This window comes from Artemia sp. Qi Xiang Cuo, chromosome 5 (genome assembly GCF_049724085.1).
Source record: "Artemia sp. Qi Xiang Cuo chromosome 5, ASM4972408v1, whole genome shotgun sequence".
NCBI lineage: Eukaryota > Metazoa > Arthropoda > Branchiopoda > Anostraca > Artemiidae > Artemia > Artemia sp. Qi Xiang Cuo.
Window position 1 is genome coordinate 48311091 of NC_142798.1, and position 23063 is coordinate 48334153.

A 23063-nucleotide genomic window follows, 5' to 3' on the forward strand; every position below is an offset into this window, starting at 1 on the left:
TTGATCTCAGTAACTAATTTCTTGAATCTACTTGTGATTTCCTTTGCAGGTAAATGAGACTTAGTATCTAAAAGTGTTGTTTTGAAACTTAGTCAGACATCAGAATTGGTGGTTTACACTCAGGAGTGGAAACTGGCAAAATTCCCGACTGCGTTTCTGTTGCTCTTTGTTCTTGCTTTATTGTATATTTATTTTCTTGTTTAGCCTGAAGAAAACGAGGATGTTATCAATTACGCTTTGAAAATGAGGCATGTTCAATTAGTACCGACTGGATTAGATTTTGGACGTGATGGATTTACAAGATACAAACACCACAAGTGAGTTTACACTCTTGTTTATAAAAATCGAAAATAATAATGCTTGGCCTCAACAGAATGGTCGCTTATACGAACTCACGGAGATCACTGCATGATTCTGGTGTAATAGTTAACCCTCATAGCTCTACCTTTTTTTTAAATTTTTGATCATTTAAGGAAATTTTGGGTGTTTACAACAAAAACCCTTTATTTGTGAAGAAGTTTTCCTGGCCCAGTTTTTTATTTAGATTCTAGAGACATTCTACAGTGTTTCCTAGCTACTATTGTTTTTTTTTTGTTTTTTTTTTGTATTTTAGACAAAAGAAAAAAGTGTTACACAAGAATTGTCAGAGTTAGTAAAATTTTTTATAAAGCTTTGAATTAAGCACAGCAAAAAAAATAACTGTATTACATACATAGTAATATGTTGGCATTTTAAGACATTAAAATGATGGGGCAAGTTAGGAGTAGTTCCTTTTAAAGATAGGACTTGGGCCTTGATTAGCAATAAAGAAAGAGTTAAGGCGATGAGGAATAAACTTTTTGAGTTTTGAACCGCGATAAGGCTCAAGGAAAGTATTATAGTTGTACAGACTAGAATTTAAAAAGCATAGGTAGCTTTAGAATTTTTGTTTTTAAACAGTTGATGGTGCTTTTTTGTCGTCAGAAACTAGTTTGAGACCAAACGATTAGACATTAAACTATCACATATGTCGAATGAAGGAAGAATTTTTCTTTGAACATAATATTTATTTGATTAAAACAGCAAGAACCAGTGTTAAATTGTTATTACGCAACGCGACAACAAAAAATAATTTCTTTAAATATTATCTTTTCCTAGCATTCCAGTAAAATTCTCCTAAAATTTAAGAGGCATGAGTGAATAGGGCGTATTAGGGCCATAACCGTGCATCGGGGATAATAGTTGATTTTACAGCTTCTACTGTGTTATGCCCTAATTTATTTCTGCATCTTTACTTTAACTTCCAGACAACCTGAGCACGCTATACAGTATTAGTTAAAAATGATATTAAACAATTTATTCTATTTTACATTTAAATTAGTCAAAAAAGCAAAAAAATACTGTTAACTACTTGGCGTAATTTGTGATCACTGAGAATTGTAAATCAGCATGTTTTTTTTTTTAATACAAAACTGATTTCTTCAAATGTTACTATCCTATGTATCTTCTTACCCCTCCCTCCCAAGAGAAAGGAAGACACAAAATTATTTTGATTGTAACATTTTTTAAAGATCAGGTCAAAAAACAACTAAAAAATACTTTTATTTACAGTAAGTACTCAATTAAGCCATATAGTACAGAATATTTTTATCTTACGTGAATAAGATTTTTCAAAATAATACAGTACCCTAGAAGACGGCAGATAATGCGCCCCCCTGATAATCAAGAGTTTACTGCGTGTCATTGAGATTGGCCCGCGTTCAATATAGCTGATTTTAATCGATTGCAATCAATTTTTTTCACTGGCAGCCTATGAAATCATTCTTTTTTTCCCTAGAATGGTATTCATTAGCTGTCAGCGACCACAAAAGGAATATGAATAACGCCCCTAAGCCTTCCAAAGTCCAGAGCTCCATTTACGCTTTACTAAAAGTATTTTTTTCTAACAAGTGTGTTTTATTTGTCATAAAATCAGCAACAACAAACACAGTAAGAAAAACTATATCTTAAGTGTAATCAGTGTTCAAGTATGAATGGTGCTACCTATCCCTTTCTCTCCATCTCAAAACATCTAAACGGCTTGAACATCACTTGCATTTCAATGGAAATGATATGTGTTTTGAAGAGTATGATTTATATTTGTCAAAGCATCATCAACACCCCATATTAAATCACCTTAATAACCAAGATTACTGGAAAGAACTAGTGAAGTAAACTGATTGTTTAATATATAATTCATTTCTGGAAGTCTCAGCATTTTGTATTTATTAACGTTATAAACTAAAAAATTTTTAAAATATATTTTGTTTTCAGTTTAAAACAGTGTAGAACATTTTTATTCAATCTAAAATATGTACATACAAGTTTGACAGACAGCAAAATTTATTGACAAAATTGGTCGCACTCGATTGCAATAAGCTATATTGAACATGAGATGGGTTTTAGTAGCATGCACTACAGACACAGGGTGCTGCTCAATTGTGCGGAAAGTGCTTTTTTGTTTTAGTTAGCAAGGTGATGAAAAGAAAGTGCCTGAGAACTATAAGCCGTGGTGCGGATGTAAACTCAACCCCGTTCACCCCAGCCCCTATTTAGTTCAACTCCATGCAATCCAACCCCCATCAACACTCAATCCCCGTTTTACTCAACTCTCACACAAATCTTAGGCCAGGTTAGGTTATGTTGAATTGGATGAGTTTGTGTTGAATAGGCTTTGAGTCGAATGAGATGGACATGAATACGGTTAAGTTAAACGGGGGGGGGGTTGAAATGCACGAGATTTGAGTTAAATGGAGTTTTCATGGGAACCATAAACCGTAGTTATTGATACCGAAAAGTCACTTGTCCTATCATTTACCCTGAGTTTTAAAATATGTAGTAGAATTTTGTACAGATAGTTTGTCTTTCTTTTGCTTAAAAGACTGAGAAAATTGAAGGAATTGGTATGTATTTGATTAAAAATCCAAAGGGATGTACAAAATTAGAAGACTAATATTAATCAAAGCCTGTTACGAAAAACATGCCATTACTGGGACTCCAACAAATAACATTTGCATACTAGACATGTGTTATGACTCTAAACTAGGATCCGTGTCGATTGAACGTAACATGTGTGAATGGTTACAGGTAACGACCCGCCAATATAGTCTCCTTATAATACATTACGTTTTAATTTAATTTTGCTGTTCAGTAATATCTTGACAAAATTTCCCTTTGTCATTAACGAAATTTTAAGTATTCACTTTTGTGGGTAATAGTCCGTTTTTTTTACAGATTTCACCCTTCATTGTCACTGACTCGTCGATTCTATCCACATCTTACAAACATGGATGGTTTTTTCGTTGCTAAAATAAAAAAGCTTTCGAACAATTTCAAAAGCGCATTTAAGAAAGAAGAAGAGGAGGAAATTCTTGAAAATGATGGGACAGAAGCAATTGACGATGTAACGAAAGCAGAAACAAGGAAAGGATCAAAAAAGGAAAATATGAGCCGAAAAGAAAACTTAGTGGGAAAAAAGAAAAACCAAAAAGGATACAAAAAGTCATTAGCAAATAGAAATGACAAAGTGAATGCATTAGGTTCTATATTTCTCAGAAAGGCAAGTAAAAAGGAGAAAAGTGGAGATAATGAAAAATTAAGCCACCCCAAAACATCGTTGAAAAAGAAGATGAAGTCAAATAGTTCTAACAATAAGTTTAAAAAACCACACCCCAAACATGATCAGAAAGAAAGAAAGAAATAAATCATTTTCTTACCGACTTTTTTTTTTGTTATTTATATCAATTATATGTAGGACAAAAGAGAACTTTTACCCTATTAAACCACTTCTAAAAGTGTTTGCTGAAGACCAGTTTTGTTTTTAAAACCATCAAGGAATTATCTTACATGCTACCCCTTGTAGACTTCACTCAGATTTAAAATGAAGTTTTACAAGCATTAATAGCCGTTCGTTTACGAAAGGAAAATGGGTTTTTCTCTACTGGCTTGTAGACTACCTGATTAAGAAAAAACACAACACAAAACTTTTGACTGTGTCTATTTAAATGTTATCCAATGTTTTCATTGATGTTAACTTTATTAGGGAATGCAATATTAGCAGCATAAACATTGTTATATAATATTCTCAGAAACGTAGATTACAACTTCTTCGATTTAATGTCAACAAAATACACATATCAGTCGACTAGAAACTAACACAGAAACATTAGGATACAACTTCCCAAACTTAATAGTGAATAATATTTATAACTAAAAAATAGTCAAGGCTGATCAACAAACAATTTCTGTTCTAGTTTTTCTGTTAAACGCCATTGATTTTAATTGGCCTCGTAATTTCTTTTAGGTTCCTTAAATCTGTTGATTAACGACTAAGGTTCTTACGATTCATCAGACTTTCAGCGCATTTAATGTGAAATTATGAATGTCGAGTTTAGCAGAAATTGTACATGAATCAACCGGACAGCGCAACACCAATTAAGATTAAAACACAAGTTGCTATAATTGATGTATTAGTATACATAAATAGATCAGTAACGATGTTAGAACAAGTCACAGGAACAAAGTCTTTAAAGCCCAATATAGACAACATCAGAATAATTCCCGCTGATGAAAGCACCGTCTCGAATTTCCACAGTAGCATCTTAAAAAGTGCTACCTTCCAGCAATCCTTGGAAAAGTTCTATAATAAAACTTCAAATTTCTTTAGCTGATCCATCGTATTAAGTGCTGAATAAAACATGCGAGTCTACTTTGTTCAGGTTATTTTTAAGATTATTGGATAAGGGTTTCTTGCCAGAAGATTCCCGCATTGGTCATTTGAATATGTCGGATAATCTCTTCCTAATATATTTGCCAAACAGGGTTAAAATTTTTATTTCTACTTCTTGGGTCTTCGTAACTATTCACCTAAGAATAAATTTATTGGAGGCCTGTTACACCTCTTAGAAAAGTTTTTAGATACCCCCCTTCTCCGAACAGTTTAGCCCAGCAATAATAACCTTAAATTGGATATAAGAAAGTTAAATGAATGACTTTTGACATCTAATAGTGAAAAATATTTTAGTTTCTGATGAAAAACTGAACATTAAAGGTAAATGTCGTATGTTGTCTTCAGTTCGCACATAGGCTCACTGTTTCTGGAAATGACGAATATTCAGAAAGTTCCTGATTTTGAATATGTTTTAGTCTAGTCCAGTCTAGTAAATAGTGGACTTAAACCTATCTTCTTTATGAAATAAGAAAAAATTTGACGGGTTTTAATATCATAGCATTCTGAAAAGGTATTTGCCGGTAAAATTAATTACTCCAAAATGTTAGATGGCGGAAATCTCTTGTCAGGAAATTGCTGCAGAAGGAATTTTAATAGTTCGAATAACCTCTGGCTTACAAATTTATCAGAAAGTATAAAATACCAATATTTACAAAGTAATATCAATATTTACATTAATTTATGTTCTTCCCTTTTTTTTTTTTTTTTTTTTTTCATGTTGTGGAATTAATTTTTTAATTGTTTTGTAAGGTTTTCGAATGACATGCTTCAGGGGAAAAGTTTTGCTAAACATGAAAATTTAGCAGTTTATTATCCTTTAGCTTATCTGACGTTTATCAATTTATGCAGTTTTCATGATAAAAACTCCTCTGTAAGTATTTTTGTGGTTAAAAATGAATAATTGTACACAAACAATATTTCGGCAGCTAAGGATACTCTGGATGAAAGATTAATGAAATAAAAATGATTATTAATGTCCAAAAAAAAGACTAGAATTTAATATTTCCACACTTCTAGAAAGCAATTTATATAAATAATCGCAAATCCTGCTTTTCAAAAATAATTGTAATCCGAACAGCTAAAGTAAGAATTTGCTGAAGAATTGTCAATACCCGCTCAAGCACCTAGTCACAAGATTTTCTAATTTGCGCTGGTCTGAGACACGTCGTAGTTTATTATGAAAACGGGGAAAAAGCCGAATTAAATGAAATTGTGATTTATTTACTTTTTAAATAGCTTACTTATCCTGGAAGTCGTGTGAATTCATTCGATGTCAGTTTTAAGCGGGTGAGTTAAAGGATTCTTGTGAGGTTTGTCCAACCACGTCGACGGGTGTAACCCAGAAAAAATGTGGATGTTTTCAAGAACATTGTCACCAATAAATAGTAACTCGTGTTTCCGTAAATTTGGAACATGTTTGCCCGTGTCATGTCACGATCATGACGAATTGCCTGGTTTTTCATTTCAATGTTAACTTTGAGATATTTACTAATCTTCCCTAAATTTTTCCTCTTTTTTCAAAACATCTAATATTCACATTCACGAATAGGAAGAGCTAATATTATTTTGTCTTTTTCTCTTTATGAGAAATTGACATTTTTCAAAACAACGAGACGTGTACGACGATTGCCCGATGATCTGTGACAGTTTGAATTTTGAGGTTTTTCGGAATTTTTTAATACCAAAACACAACAAACTTAAATTAATAAACAAAAAGATAAGATTTCGGCTTAATATACATCTTGCATTTATAAATGCAAAAAAATTACAGTAATTACAATAAAATATTTTAATAATTGTTGAAATAGGACTTCCATAATTCATCAACTCCATAATTCATCAACAAAGACCAATCATCTATAATTATAGCATCAAAAAGATTTTCAGAATAAGAGGAGAGAAATATAGCCTGTTATCTCCTGAATTAGTTAAATTGATTAATCGTACCGTAAAAAAGGAAAACAAAAATTAAATAAGAAATACAGTAGATGTACAGAATATTGCAGTAATCAATCAAATAAGTACCAATTCAAAATATTACTTTAAGCAGAAAATATGCGCCGCCCTTGTGCCTCCTGTACGACCAAACTTTAGACATCAGATTGTACTAATTTTATCAGTCAATGGCAAATCAAATTGTAAAAGTTTCAAAGACTTATTCTTTAAGTGTAGCTTAAAGTGTTGAAGAATGAAAAAAAGGGATTTTGAATTCTGGGATACTCTAAAAAGGTACAGCACTGTCGCCCCCCTCTCCCCATCGAATTTTCATTTTAATTCCAAATTCGAAGCCCCTAGATTTGAAATGAAATAAGAACGTAGCACGATATAAAACTTAAAATGAGTATCGATTAAGAAATCAAGATGTGCCTTTTTACTTTACGGGCTTTCTTTTTCCATTGATATTGCTGTCTTTTTGTTGACAAATCTTACTTTAAAGGAGTTCACATGTTTCCACAAATTTCTCTCGACTGAATTTTTTGAAGACCAAAAAAGGGAAATTGGCAGGATATTTCTTTACAGAGACACATTTACATTTCTTTATTAGATTCTATTTTCCAAGAAATTCTTCCTTCCTAAATTTTAAGGAAGAAGGCGTGCTGTTGTAGATTTTCAGCTATGTAAAGGGGAAAAGCATGGCTCCCTCTTATGCCCAAGTTGGCTTGCTTCTTAAGGAAACAACTGAAGAAATTTTTCATCAAGCTTTTATAATGTTTCATGAAAACCTTTTTTCAACGAAATTTTGGATTGAGCAAACATATGCACCAACATACAAAAGTGAGTATACTCAATTTTTGCCATGCAGGAGTAACTCCTTAGAAAAGTGAAAATACACTTTCAATCTTTTTTAATAGCATTTTATTAAAATTCTGATTTCAACCTACTTTTTAACTTTCGAGTAGATACGAACACCTGATAACCAGTTAGTAATAGACGGTCAATAACATAATTTAATTGATTACAGGGATTGTATTAAGATTAAGGAGCGTGGCTGTTCTAAAACAAACTTTATCAGAAATAGTCAAACCCTCAAACGACTCAGCCCTTGCTGTTTTTAAATATTACGCTTTCATTTGCTTCCCATGGAAAAATGAAAGCGTATTATTTTTGAATAGTCAACAAACAAAGAAAAAAAAAGTCTCTGTTTATTTTGCATTTAAAACACAACCGACTGATGTTAACTTAGAAAGAAATTTTGCAAGTTAATTCATTTTAAGAACCCAAATTAAAAATCCTAAAAATTATAAATATAGATTCACATAAATATGAGATACACGATAACTAACCGACTCTATATAGAGGATCAGGTCATACTTAGACAATCCTGCCTAAATATTCGATAGATGTTAAATCAAAATTCCTTTCACGAAAATCGGCTTTTTCTTGTTATTTTCGGATAATTATATCAATCACCTTCTTCTCCAACTTAAATGTCTAAATACAGATTTCTGTACACAAAAGAAGGGCAAAAACACTATTCGAGTCCTGAATCCCTTCTACGACACGAAATATAACAGAAACTTCCTAAATATGCTACTACGAAGCTTGAAGGAACATCTCTTCAAATTGCTGCAATTCGCTGTTAATAAAATTGGCCTTGTTCCTAAGTTTCTTAGCTTCATTACTAATTGACTCGTATACTTCGATGTCCTTCTCAACCTCTCGGAGAAGATCTTGCATATCCACGGAGGCGTTGTCAACAAAGCTGCCAAGACGGGCAAATGTACTCGATAATTCCCTGTAAAAAGAAAGAAATGGTAAAAACTAATAAAAAGTTTAGTGAAAAAAGATGGCGAAAAAAGAGAAAAAATCGCTGCAATGTGCACACTCTTGAGGATAGGAGAGGGAAAATTATTTCAGCTCCTTTGGGATACTTTTCCGAAGAGCAATGTCCCCCGCCAAAATGAAATCCTTAGTGTTTCGATCGCAATGATGACAAAATATCACAGAGTATACTGCAATGAAACGAGTCGGCTAAATCAGGATCACCGAAGATGTCTGACAGTCTTGTTTTTATATTGTATCTAATTTTATAACAGTTTACATTAGAGTGCACACGATGTATTCTTTTGTTATAACTAATCCGAATTCTTTCTATTAAGATTTAGGGTGGGTAAATGTTTTCATCTATCTCTTGTGAATCATATAGAGAAGTCAAGGTTATTCAGATAAATGGTCTTCATGGTTTATAATCATAGAATATCGTATTTATATTCCTGAAATGAAGACTCAGTGCCTGGAAGCGAACATCTGGCGTGGAACTTCAAATTCGGAGTTGTCAAACTCTTGCTAAAATTCTTCCGCTAAGAATCGCATATACATTAATTTTCTATGAAAAGTCTTATAGGAAATATTAAGACTTACTGTTGGACTTGATGACTACAGTTTGATGAAATTAAATCTACGACTAGTCTCAATTGTCTTGTCACGTGTTGTACATATTGCTTCTTAAAGGTTTTCTCCTTAGACTTATTTGTCCACGTTAACCATTGATACAGATAAGATCCGCTATATATGACTCCGAATCCAAGGATCAGTCTCCATCCAATCGTTTTCATCAACTGAAATGAAAATTTTATTAAAGAAAACAAGTAAGATATTTGTTTTTACTCGTAGCGAAAACTATACCTAATACGTTTAAACTATAATACAGATTCAAATGTATTTAACGCTTGTTCAAAGAAAGTTTGGACGTCAACTAAGTATGCACTAATCAATTATTCATATCAGATTTTATTTTATTCATAATCTTTCATCTGAATATTTTTGATGCAACCACTTATTTGCTATGCAAGTTAATATACTAACACCTTAGAAGGAAAGGCAAGAAACTCATTGCTAGTTAGGAATTCCAGATAAAGACGCAAAATACTTCCAAGTTATGATAGCTCAGTGTCTCTTGGGAGTTCTTGAAAGGTAAAACGTGTTGGTTAAAAGGGGTTCAGCGTCGTGTCGACATCTGGAGGCTTAATAAGATTTTTTGTAAATGCCAGATTAGTTATCCACGTACCCAAACCAAAAGGTGATTTTCAGAATTCTACCGAAAAAGGGAAATTTCGGAGCTTTTGAAACTAATATTTAGTTTTAAAGAAAACCACATATTTCTAAAAATTCATTGTGGCTCACTAGCATGATACATAAAGTCACGTCATATAGTCTTTGACCTAGACGTAATGAAGCCGTTTTCCCACAATCATGGCTTGTCCCACCTAGTCTCGTACCTATTACACTTGGTAACAGATTCAAATTTCTGCTGATTCGAAAATTGTGAGATGTTATTCGCAAGGTTCGAATATACAATCAAAATTTTTGGATAAGCTCTAGTTTTTGCCTTGTAGTTTTTTTCCACAATTTGTAGTTTTTTTTTTTTTTTTTTTTTTTTTTTTTTTTTCTAGCGGGGTTTACTAGCGGTAAACTAGCGGGGTTTACTAAAGGTTTACTAGTGGTTTAAGTGTCACTTCAAAAATATAATCAGATTCCTCCAAGTGCCTACTATTTCTTTTACGGAAGAGCCTTTTCAAGTCCATATTGGTCTCCTCTCGGCTTCATAAGGATTTGACCCTTTACTGGAATGAGGGGTCAACTAATACCGCTAATATAGTTACATTATCCTACGCAGTATTGTGGCATCTAAATAAGTCAGTTATTACTTCGTAGATCAATCTTTCAAAGTGCAATTCTTAAACTTGAGAGCAGCAGCTTATATATGTCGGGCTTGAGACTTGCATTACTGAAGATCTTCTTTGCATGCACTGATTCACGCATGATGGACCAATATTCAAAGATAGGGGTTCAAGGATTCTTATAAGGGTTGCAGAATCTGCTTGAATGAGTAGCCTCGTTTATTGCATGCGCATTCCTCTTCCTCTAGGATCAAAGAGTTGTGAATATTGACCTTCCTCAAGATAAAAATATAAGAGGGAGAACATTTTTACTTTTGGAAGAGCTCTTCTTTTAAGTCTATCTCTGAAGGTCTGGGAATTCACCCAAAGTTAATTCCATTGATTAAGTAGTTACTGACCATTTTTCTGCTACATTACTGTATTTTATAACTTGATAGATTGGGTTATGCTGAAATCATGGTTGGATTTTGGGGAGATGAAATAGAATTTTCAAAAAAAAAAACAAAAAAAACACGAATTAAAAAATAGAAATATTATGGACTCTCGACTCAAAAAGTTTAAAACAGCAAACCAAACACTGCAACGGTTTTTGTTTTTAAAAGGGTCTTCAATCTATAAAACGACTTAAAAAAATAAGGCAATGAGGTTGCTGTAAAGACTTAAAGTACTACATAAATATGAACTTCATTACACAATTGCTTTAAAGACTTATTCCGATGTAGGACCTACCCACCCATCACCCAAAAATGCACTTAACTACTCTCCTGATAAAATCCTGGCTATGCCACGATGTTCAGGGAAAATCCTTTGTCTTTCGACGACTTATTTATTAGATAGATAGATAAATATTATTTATCACTCAAACAAAAAGATACGTACATAAACAAACAGCGGAAATGCCTAATGGAATGCTTAAGCACAACATGTATTGCCGTTAAAAGTACAACAATGAACAAAGCTACAACATTAGAAATTTAAATAAGGTTTACCTCCTGAGTGAGAAACATCCCAAGTGTTTCCTTCATAACAAAACCGAAAGTAAAACAGACATCTTCTATGGAATCCTTTTACAAGTTAAATTTAAGGGAGATATGCTACACTTTTCTAACTAGATGTAAAAAATGCTTTATATCAACACAATTCCTAATTGCGGTTAGGATTAAACTCGAAGCTTTTGGTCCAATATAAAAAGTAAGTGTAAAGTAGATATTAAGATGGGGAGGTACGCATGTGTAGCCATCCAGGACAGAGAGATATTTTTGGAGGGTGGAAGATAGGTGGGACAAGAAAAGAATGATGAAACTTATTTTATTACTTTCTATAATGTTGTGCTTGAAGCATTTTCTTTTTTCTTTTTTGTAGCCATGATCCATGTAAGCATTTACAGTATATTGATCATGTCTGCGATATTTTATGTAATTATGTTACTTTTATGGTATTATATGCCTTATAATGTTTGTTTTCTTTTTGCAGTGTGTTAGTATCATGTGGTATTATTTTGTTTTTGTTTTTTGCCATGGCCCAAAGTGGCTTTTGTTACAATAAACATCAATCTATCTATCTATGACGCAAACTAAACCTTTATCGCACTGTGTGTCTCAATTCAAAAGATAAGTCGGAATTACAAAATGTTGGATAATCATGAAATTATGAATTAGTTGGAAATAAATGTGGAAAAAAAAGGTAAAAAGTTACGAAAACGTATTCAAGGCATCTATTCGAAATAGCAGCAAAGTGATTTTGATAAATAGGAAAGAAACCAGATGAGCCATAAAAAGGTGCAACTGACAATTGATTACGTTACTTATTGTAATTGGATAAATATTTGCATTATTTTGTAATATTTGAAGGGGTTTGTATCAAAAAGGAAAAGTGGATTCCCGAACAGAAACATAGTATATGAAACTCTTTATACTTACAAAGCCCCCAATGAGAAGTCCTCCCATCGCTCCCTGTGACGAAACAGTTGCCAATGCAAATTTTGAAATCACAGACCACTCTTCAGTTCCCATTAGACTTTGAGTCTGGATAACTGGAGTCATAGGTGTTGCTGCAGTTGACTGAGATGCCTGAAAAAAAAATATGTTGTAGAAGCTTCCCTGGCAAACAGACATGTTTTTATCTATTTGTTGTTTTATTTTAAGTGCAAAGAAACCCATCGTAGGCCGCTAAAAGTGATAAAAATATGAGATGATTCATTAGAAAACAATTTAGAAAAGATTAGAAGACATTAGAAAACAATTCTTTACAGACATCACATGCTGTGCCATAATACTAAGGTATTACATCTATTAGGTAAATTTCTCAACTATATGATTTTTAATACATTCTCCTAAATTTATTAAATTCACCATATAATCCACCCATTTACATCATTTCTTACAACAGCACCCCCCCCCCCTATTTCAATAGGAAAAATATGAGCTTATAAAAAGGAATACCAGTATAAACACATGACTGCGATCACTCCTGTTAAGCTTCTTTGCTTAAACATCAGTATACGTTTTAGTCAATACAAATATGGGTCAGGGAGGAGAAATAAGCTATTTTAGGGATTCTTAGGTAAGATGTAGCCTATTTGGGTAGGATAAAATTATTAGGTTGGATATAGCCCTTAGAGGCTGGATACGTCTGCTTTAGAAATTATACTTATCTTAGAACATGCTTGATATAAATACTTTCAGAAAAGATTAGCCAAAAATTGCAAAGACAACTCTTGGATAATCACCTTTAGAAGTTCTGGAACACAAAAATTTTTAGACGTTTAAATATACTTATCCCCTTCCTCCTCTGCACAGGAACCCTCGACAAGATTGCAGTAGGACTTGAGAACATTAAGTTAGACTAGAACAGAGAAACTATAATGCAATGGCAGGACCATCTTTTATTTTATCACATCGTGCGACATTTCCTTGTAGTTGTCATTGTATAGTTAATGTAAATATTGGTTTGTGTTTTTGCTTCTGTTTTCATTTATGCCTTTATCCTTTACGCGTTATTAAAGACGGATTTCCACATAGATAAATATAGGTGATCCATCTTTTTCTTGTCATTAATACTATGATTTCAAAATCTGTGAAAGGAAAAATAATTTAAAGATTTAGCACAAAACAGCTGAACAGCATTTTCTTTCATTTACACGGGATAAAAGAAAATATCATATGTAACATAGAGATTAAACGATGTTAAGCAGAACATGTCCAGTCCACAGGAATTTTGGGCTGACACGAACTCGTTTCGTGTTACTAGAAAAATAAATAAAATAAACCGATAAAATAACGTCCACAGTCTATACGAGGATGCTTATATTATGGTTTGAAAACATATGAAAATTAAGGTAACTTCAAGAAAATACTTTAAATAAAAGTTGCGGAAAAACATTGTTAGTTCAAAAAAGTTACTTCTATTAAAACAAATAGAGGCTTTCTGTACACTAAATATTGGTCCTGTAAAAAATATTTTAACAATAATTCTTCATTTTATGTTATACATCCATCATAAAACATTGCAATTGTCCAAACGCTAATGTATAAAATATAATTTATAGATATATCCTAAAACACCGAGAATATGCAGTAGATACTGACTTAGCTTTAATCTAATTATCCACTTATTATTGACAATGAAATTAAGGTTTAAACTCTCAGTCAACTAATAGGAGAAGAGAACAGCAATGACTTTTGTAATATTCATGCCAAACTCCATAGTTGGATGCCAAAAAACGGGTTTAAGAATAAATTGCTCAAATCCATCAACTAAATATTAAATTGTCTTACCTCTACATTCTGATTTCTCAGCCTTGAGAAGTATCCAAGTTTATTGCCAGCTAATCGGTGTACTACAGTCAAAACACCAAAAGAAAACTTAAATTCAATGTCCTCTTTGAAATCAGCGCAAAGATTATCACAGCGAAACGGATAATTGACTTCAAATGGGCGATTATCCAAAGGCAATTGTACTGTGGACTTCTTACTGTCAGGCAAAATATTTACAATTTGGGCTAAAAAACAAATTAGCATAAACATCGACGAAATTTTTTAGTATATATCATATAAGAATTAAGCCTTGGAAATAAGTAGCGAAACAAATCGGATTTTTAGACTACAGAGGAAATCCTAATAATCAGCCAAGCTAGAAATTTGAGACATATAAATTTATTTCTTCTGATACTAGAACAAAAAAAAGTAGATGCTAAGTATATAAAGATTGTAAATTTAGAATGTAAAGCTACACCTTCCACTTCAAGATACCTCTGTTCATTTCAAGGGTATACATAATTTGGATCCAAAGTCTTGCTAAAATACATTAAGACCTATAAAAGAAGTATTTCCATGACTAGGTTTCTACATCACAGCTATTTGAATCTCTCTAGTTTACCTTTAACTTTTCTCAATTACAAACCTCAAAACATAGATAAAATTATAAAAGCTAAAGTTGTCAAGTAAATGCAATACAGGGTGAAAATTAGGCACTGTTTCGTAAATTAGGCACTGTTTCGAGCTTTTAATTTATTTATTTGCCAAGTAGCTATAAAGCTATCACTGATTGTACATGCGTCAATAAATGGAGAAAAAAAAGTTATAATTCATTTTATCAATGCATAGCTAAGCTCTACTAGATCGTTTTCAGACAAACGTGGCTTACACACCGCAGACGGATTTTCCTTTTTTCATGTTTCAAACAAACCTGTAGAATGACTTAGCAGAACACGACTATCCGTTGATATAGGGAATTAAAGCTATTTTTTTTTCGCTATTTATTGATGCATGCACAGTCACTGAAAGCTTTATAGTTACTCGAAAAATCAACAAAAGGACTCAAACCCAGATACCAATACCTAATTTTCACCCTATAATTACAAGTGAAAGCAAAAACGAAAAATTCTTACTTCGAAAAAATTCTTGCAAGAAATTCATGTAAGAAAGAGATCAGGCAAGAAAAAAGAAGAAAAGGTCGATGATACCAATACATTTTATTTCTGTCACTAAGATGATAAAACTACTAAGCTAAACCGCTTGAAAATCTAATTGTTATTCCCTTTTAAATCACAATCAAAATTGAATTTTTCCAAAGATCTAAGGGTCAAACTAAACGCAGGTCGTCCCAGAATGGGATGGGAGGATGTTTCAAGGAAATATTTAAGGGAAATGGGAACTTCTTGCGAAGTGTAAAGAGGAAGGCTTTGAATACATTGGGAGGGGGGAGGAGCGTGCGTAGCTGCGTTGGCCTCAGGCGGCTTCGTCCTGCAGGGAGTTATTGTTAGTAACAGTAGTAAATTTAAGCATATATGTTAACCAGCAAAAAAACAAATACAGAGGTATAGCGTGCAATAAAGAAGAGAATAAATATGTATATACATATAAATATTTACCCGCCATCTCTTTTCTAGCTGAATCTATATTCATTGAAACAGCCGAAGTCAAACGAGATCTTAAACTAGTTACAAGTCCATAATCGACATGCTTATGAAGCTTTTTCTTATATTCGTTCAAAACCAAAAGGTTCGAGTCAAATGGCTCACTGAATTCTTCAACTAAAGCCGAAAGACGACGGATCTCTTCACTCAACGCTTTGGAAACCTTAATCTCAACCTAAAAAAATAAAAACAAAATTTAGCAACGAAGAAATAATTACGAATAACGATAATACTAATAATAATGAGGAATTAAAGCAGTGTCATATCTTGATTCCTATATCTTAGTCATCTTTGATTCCTAACTTGGATCAAGAGTTTGATGACGAGCAAAACTATTCGAGCATAGATTGTCCAAGTTCAAATTCTAGTATTTCATTCGGGAAAGTTAACACTGGCCAAGGCAAGCAACATAGCACAAGAAGAATAAAAAAGACAACCAGTGAACCTCACCTTAACGAACGTCCAAAAGACAACGACACTGGAATATTCAGATTGCAATAGCTGCCAGAAAGTAATTTGTTTTGTTCTGTTTGCCATCCTATCATATCATGTTTAAATTCTATTTTCCTTTAAGCGGACAGTTATTTTTGTTGGGCAATGAGAATCTCGACCAGACACATAGCTTCACTTACCTGGGTCGAATTATTAATAAAGATGATGGGTGCAGTGGAAATGTAAAAAGCAAAATAGCCAATGCCCAAGATGAGCCTGCGAATCAGGATAAGAAAATTGGAAGCTACGTGGTTGTATATTGTTCGGAAACGTGGGCACTTTGAAAGGCAGAAGAAAATTTTGTTAAAAATTTTCCAGAGGAATTGTCTATGGATAGTTTTGGATACCCGTTTGACTGACCGTATGTCAAACAACAAGCTATAAGAAAGACGAGGTTCAATCCCACTTTGTAGGGTTATAATAAAAGAAAGATTAAGATGCCTAGGTAGTGGTGGCATTTTTTTGTAATCTACTATCTATTTCCAAAAAAGAAAGGCCAATTGGAAGGCAACTATCTAATTGATTTTGTCTAAAAAAGGAAACACCTCAAATTTCGAAACAGACATTCTAACAACAGGATATTCAAGGAACAATTACATCGTGTCTCAATGCCATGGCCATTTTCTCTCAATATAATTTCTAAATTCTTTGATTTAAATTCTTAAAATTGTTTGTTTTCATCAAGGCACTCATCATCCAGAAAATAAAGAAAGCATAAATGAGATGGCTTGATCCTTATTTTTCGGCGCTTACAATCGAAGCATCTTATTTGAATTACTGCATCATTTATTTCCAGCTTCTTGTTTTTGCTTCGTATATTAAATATATAGCATTGAGGTATTTGCAATTTATATTAGTTTATTTCGACTTCATTTGGGAAAAAAAAAATTTTTTTAGTGGAAAAAGATCTACTCTTTTTGGATGTTTTAGATATATACATTTTTTATCCACGTCAGAGTTTACACATAAAAACAATGTTGTATCATCCTTCTACGTTTTATTATAAATTTTTTTTTTTTTTTTTAGCCGCACCGAAAATATTCCAGCGACCCGCCACCGCAAACACTTTGGCACCCCGCCATCATGTTTCGCGGCGGCGGTTTACTGGGAATTTCTAGCACTGAATTACTTTCTAAGATTATGTGTCCAACTGAGACTATAATATAAGGCGAAATCCATTAATTATTAGTCCATGCAAACATTTTAAATTCCCCTCAAAATTTTTTTGAATTTACTCGTCAACTACGATTTATTGTCTTTCAGCTGTTTATGCGCTCTTCGCTACGATCACCAGTTTTTGAGACACTTAATACCCACTAATGTTTAGAAGTAGCTTTTTTCCAAATTTCCACACACATGATTCAAATATTGGCCAATAAACCTTGCAGAATTTCCAATACCCAGTTTGCCACGCGAAAGCGTGTGTCTATGCCTCAGCGCAATGCCTTCACCTTGTGTATCCTCAGACAGGCTGTCACAAGATGAAGAGCAAGACGAAAAATAGCAAGGTTGATCGTGATTGATTTGAATCTAAAATAGGAATTAAAACTGCAATTTTAGTCTTAGAATTGAAACAGTCTTATGCTATAAGGATGCAACCATTATGTGAATATTTTAAAAGCAGAGACTGAGGCACATTTTTGGAGCTAGGGCTACTGAAATTAAAGTTTATATGTTAAGAATGGGATCCTGTTTGAGAATAATAGGTAAAGGGGCAGAGGTGCTGATCAATAGAACTAGGATATATAGAAAGAAATAACTTTTTCATCCTGCTTCTGCAGGACAGAGAACTTCAACTTGTGGTGAACATGCTAATGTAGTAAGAATTATTTCGTAAAAAGAGGAAAGGGCCCATGATGAGGCTGACGAGGAGTCTGTAATCTCTGGCGCTGTCGATGGATCAGCTAACCCAATCAGTTGTGTGAATGGGGGTTCGGGGGTTTTCTCAACAGAGCAGCAACTCTAAATCTCCTCATTATCAGAAATCAAAGAAAAGGAAGCTTTTTTTTTACTACAGGCTTCGCGGCTCCATCACAGGTGACGAAATGTCGCTAGTCCTGGTAATTGCCTCATTTTCCAACACTGTGCAATTTGTTATACCTTCTCTTGAACGCGTCAAAGGAAGGATTTTCAGAAATTACGTCTGCCCGCAAGCTATTCAATGTGGCGACCGATCGTCGGGTGAAACTCGTTTTCAGATATTCTTGGCGGGGAGTACCCTGCTCAAGGTAGACCTGACGAACTGTACTTTGGCAAGTTGATCGCAAGGGGTTTGCTCTGTCAGGAACGAGCTTCGATAGCTCCTCTGATGGAGGATTGGTTATACATGTACTTGCAGAAAACCGACAGTGTCACCACGTCAAAGCGTCCCTGGATCAACTATGAGGTTTTAGCTTTCGCGTTGCCAGAGGTTGCTGTACGAACTGCTAGATTTTGAGTCGGTTTTAAAGCTTCTATATCAGATGATGTCAGGGCAGTGATGATGCAGAACAGGCTAAAAATGGTGATATTATTCGGAGTCAAGTACATTCATGTCTGAGCTAGGCAGCCCATACCTGGAGATCAAATGATCTGGACAGGATATTCTACTCAGCTGCCATGGATTGCAGCTTTGGCAAGAAAAGGTATGTCGTTGCCCGCAACACGTGCGGTAGCAGAAAGGGTTTTCAGTGGTGCAGGACTAATAGTTACCGTTAAGCATTAAATATTGGCTCCACGCCGTATAAATAAGCCTATTTTTATACATGACAACAACAAGCTTGTCAAAGCTTTAAGGGAAGTGCTTGAGTTTATTTCTAGCTGAATGTCTTCAGTTTTTAGGCAAAAATAGCAGCAAATAAGGAAAGAGCTACTATAAAAGGTTTTAACAGTCAAAGAAGACACGTTGTAGGTCAGATTATACGTAGTGACAGCATTTTTTGTTGTAGTACCATTGAAGGAAAAACAGTGGAAAAGAAGCCATAAACATGTTTTATTTTCTGAGTTTTGTAATGAAGAGAAGAGACCTCAGGGAATTAATTGCCACATAGGTATAGGGTAGTCAAAGAAGTAGAATGCAGGTTATAAGACCAGGAAATCCAGGCATGGAACAAGCAACAGTCATCTGATTCCCTTGAGGTTTTATAAATTAACCATGAAAATAACGTGTAAGAAAATTTCTTTTAATTTCCTATTTTGTCGGATGAATTCAATTCTCAGAAAGTTTAAGCTCTCACTATCGACCATTTAGTTTAAAACAATGCTTTAAAAAAATTAAGCTTGATGTTTCGTCCTTATTTTGCTCAAGATTCGGTCGTCGTAATGAAGATGAAAAGGAATGGCGAATCCCTAAAACTCTAGATTAGAACGAAGAAGGAATTCCGATAAGAACTGATGCCAATTTAGTTTTCCAAATTAAAAAAGAATAGTGAAAAATGCTAAAAAATAGAATAAATGCCGATCAATCCGCGGCACGCCACCGACAAATTTTCAGTGGCGTGCCGCAAAAATTTATTCGGCATCGGGCATAATTGCTTTCGCCACCACCAATTTAAATCGAAGGAGAAAAATAGGAGACAAACCTCTTCCACCATATTTCTTATTCTGTTCTTGGCTTCTTTTGTCACCAGCAACATTTGTCGCTCTGTTTCTTCAATAGCACGGGAAAGTTCGACTTTCTGGCCTTGCAGTTCTTCGCTTCTTTTTACAGACGTTTCCCGAATACTTTCCATAGACATACGTATATCGCTGTAAATAATTAAAACTGAAAACTAGCAAAAAAAGATATTAAAAGGCACTGAAAATTTGAATGTTAATAAATATAGTAACAGAAAATAAATAACTGAAAATAAGATGTAGGTAATTTCGAAGATCACACTGCCTTTCCATGACGTTAAATTAGAGTTCTAATAGGGATAAATGTCTTTATTAGGCAGTGAAAACAATGACAAAAATTCTGGATATTTCGATCACATACAAAGTGACAGCCAACTGCAGATAAACTGCTATTTGTAAAAAAATAAGATTAATTTTACTTTATTCTAGACCTGGTGCTGAAGTACTACAATTTGCTGCAATGTATTGTTCAGGGTCCCGTAAGCCTCTGTGCAATATACATCCGGAAGGGAAGAAAGTAACTAACCCCCCAAAATTTTGGCTGCGATTCTGGAATGCTTGTGATCGACCTTTTTCCGGTACAGCGTTTACCGTCAAGCAAATACGAAGAAGAAATACAAATATTGCTTACGTAATGCAAGGCTCAAGGCGTGGGACACTCCAAATAGTAAAAAGGCTGGGAACAGAGTTGTCAATAGCAGCAAGTGCGCTCTCCCAGCCCAGTCGGGATTAAACCTTATGAATCTTGCACAACATTATACTGACGTATTTTCCGGTGAATTCAGAAATATTTTTCTAATCTACTTAGGTTGGTCCTGCCAGTGTCAAATTGGTACACTCTATAACCGTAAGTGTCTGCCTTACTTTTGTAATACCTTTTGCGCTCCAGTAGTAAATCTCCTATCTTGATTCCAGCATTCATTGAGGAGAAAAGATTTACGGAGACTTAGAAACAATTACTTTAGATGCTGTAAAAATCTGACGTATTTAACCGGCTGTTTTAAGATAGAAAAATTGCATCAGGTTGTGTTGTCATTAATGCTTGCACGTGACTGGCCAGTGCGGCATCCAATATGATTAAGAATATTAATAATGTTGTTTCTATTACTAATCACCTAGCTTGCTTTTCCATCGTCAGGTTGGTAAAATTGATTTTTTTTTTTTCGTAACGATTATTGATATTGTTGTTTATTGTTTAGTTGATTATTGATATGGATGACTATTGTTTCGTAAAAATATTTCATATTTTGTAATGATTTTTTTTGTTTATTTTACACTACTCTGCAGTTTCATTTCTAGTGTTCATTTCTTGTGTTATACATAAATAAATAAGAATATAATGCATTGCTTTGATTGTATTGCAAGGTAAAAATAAAATGTTCTTTCACATGGTCAATTTTTATTGAAGTCAAAAGAGTGGTAACTCTTTTGCGATAAAAAGATTCAACAAGAGAATTGATAGCCAAAGGATCCTTCACAGCATAATATTTTTCATAATAAATAATAGGTTATTGCTATAGATGATGCCCATTTTTCTCAATAAGTTATTTAATTAAAAAAACACGATGTATTTACCAAAGGTAAGACGAATCGTCTGAATCCAAAGACTGTAGAAAATTGACATAATTTTGACACAAACAGATAAATAGATCCAAATACAATAAAAGTCAAGGACACGCTGTATTCTTTTTAACTCTCCAAATCAACAACAAAATAGTATATAGCGGGCAGATTATCGGGGTGGCCTCGGGTTTTTCTTTTTTAAAGCTAACCTATATCCACTGACTAAATTTCCGGTATAAGTCAAGAAAAGTGTCCAACAAATTCATTTTCACCTTAGCAATGTTGCAACATTAAGACTCATGAGTTTTATAAATAAAAAGGTAATACAATTCAACACGAAACAACTGATTGGAGAAAAAAGCACCTACAACGAAAATAGTAATGTGAAAAAAATGCGACATATGGCGCATTAGCATGGCTCTTAATGCCCCAAACAGTACACTAAGCACAGGTAGCGTCAAGATTTTGCTCCAAACTCTTTTTTCTTCTTTGTCTTCTTTTTCGGGTCAATGTGATTTACCAAATTATCTTCGAAACCAACAGACAGAACTCGCATTATTTGTATGCAAGGACCAGCTTCAGTTTCAAGCCTTATTAGTCATAACAAGTCTCACCAGTTTCAAGTCAGTCAGAATCAGGAAATGAGCTTTTTAGCAGCTTGTTTATAAGCATTAGCGAAATATAAGAACAAAAATACAAGTAAAATAGGCTTTACCTAACAATAAGTTTCCCACGGGATGTGTGATGGTCAAATTTGGTTCGGACAGCAGACCTTGATATACATTCCTCGAATTGTTTCTCAAAATTTTCAAATTCGTGTAATCGTCCAAAAAATCCTTCCGTCATTGCAATGCCCGCTTTGGGGAAAGAAAATGAGACAATTAAGCGACTTGTATACATCCATGATCACAAACATTTAAACTCTAGAAACTATGATTTCTTAAGAATCATTACAGAACAGCTACAGTATATTTAACAGTATAATTTGTTTTTATTGTTGAGTTGTTTCATTCTTTTAATATTTCCATTTTCCAAAGCTCACACTTGCCATCTTTTTAATAAGCACCGCATTACATTTATCTGGTTTTTTATCATTGACAATAAAGGTTTTGAAGTCGAATGCCTGCAACAAAAACACAACTGTTATTTAACTGGCAAGTTTCAAAAAGAAATCGATCTAATTAGAGGAATAAGAAAATTCCGCCGGTAAAAAAAAAAAAAAATGGCGGAATTTTTAATTTTACGAGGATAAGTCTACAGATTTGTTGAAAACGAATAGATAGTTGCCACTGTCCACTACTGAAATATTAACATAAATTTTTGGTCACTGAATACAACAAGAAGATTAAAATCTGACAAAAATGTAAAATTCAGTTCAAATGTTTATAATTTTATACTTCGACAATAATTCGATTAAATTATCGCGGTAAACCAATTATACAATCATGTTTCCTTTAATCCCATTGACTGTATATATTTTTAACAGCCACTTTTTGACAGATCAAAGACCTTACATTACTTAACCCCAAATGATATTAGAATCTAGATTTATTTTGCTCAAGCAACATAAAATACTACAGCAGCCTTTGGTCGATTTTACCGACATAAGTGTTGAGGGAGTAACACTTTG

At 33.6% G+C, this 23063-nt stretch overlaps 2 protein-coding genes across 2 annotated transcripts in view; one reads left to right on the forward strand and one right to left on the reverse strand.

Moving 5' to 3' along the window:
* The window catches only part of LOC148952209 (28S rRNA (cytosine(4447)-C(5))-methyltransferase), a 62472-nt gene extending 58648 nt beyond the window's left edge, over nucleotides 1–3824 (forward strand). Inside the window, exons 9-10 of the mRNA XM_089089656.1 lie at nucleotides 205–317; nucleotides 3253–3824. Coding sequence (XP_088945782.1) covers nucleotides 205–317; nucleotides 3253–3721 — 582 coding nt within the window. The 3' untranslated portion in view covers nucleotides 3722–3824. The remainder of the gene's footprint in view (nucleotides 1–204; nucleotides 318–3252) is intronic.
* Nucleotides 3825–3959: 135 nt separating this feature from the next.
* The window catches only part of Marf (Mitochondrial assembly regulatory factor), a 52325-nt gene continuing 33221 nt past the window's right edge, over nucleotides 3960–23063 (reverse strand). The window contains exons 8-14 of the mRNA XM_089089655.1: nucleotides 22149–22290; nucleotides 19837–20002; nucleotides 15740–15959; nucleotides 14145–14368; nucleotides 12288–12437; nucleotides 9110–9306; nucleotides 3960–8483 (exon numbers count right to left, since the gene is read on the reverse strand). Coding sequence (XP_088945781.1) covers nucleotides 8282–8483; nucleotides 9110–9306; nucleotides 12288–12437; nucleotides 14145–14368; nucleotides 15740–15959; nucleotides 19837–20002; nucleotides 22149–22290 — 1301 coding nt within the window. The 3' untranslated portion in view covers nucleotides 3960–8281. The remainder of the gene's footprint in view (nucleotides 8484–9109; nucleotides 9307–12287; nucleotides 12438–14144; nucleotides 14369–15739; nucleotides 15960–19836; nucleotides 20003–22148; nucleotides 22291–23063) is intronic.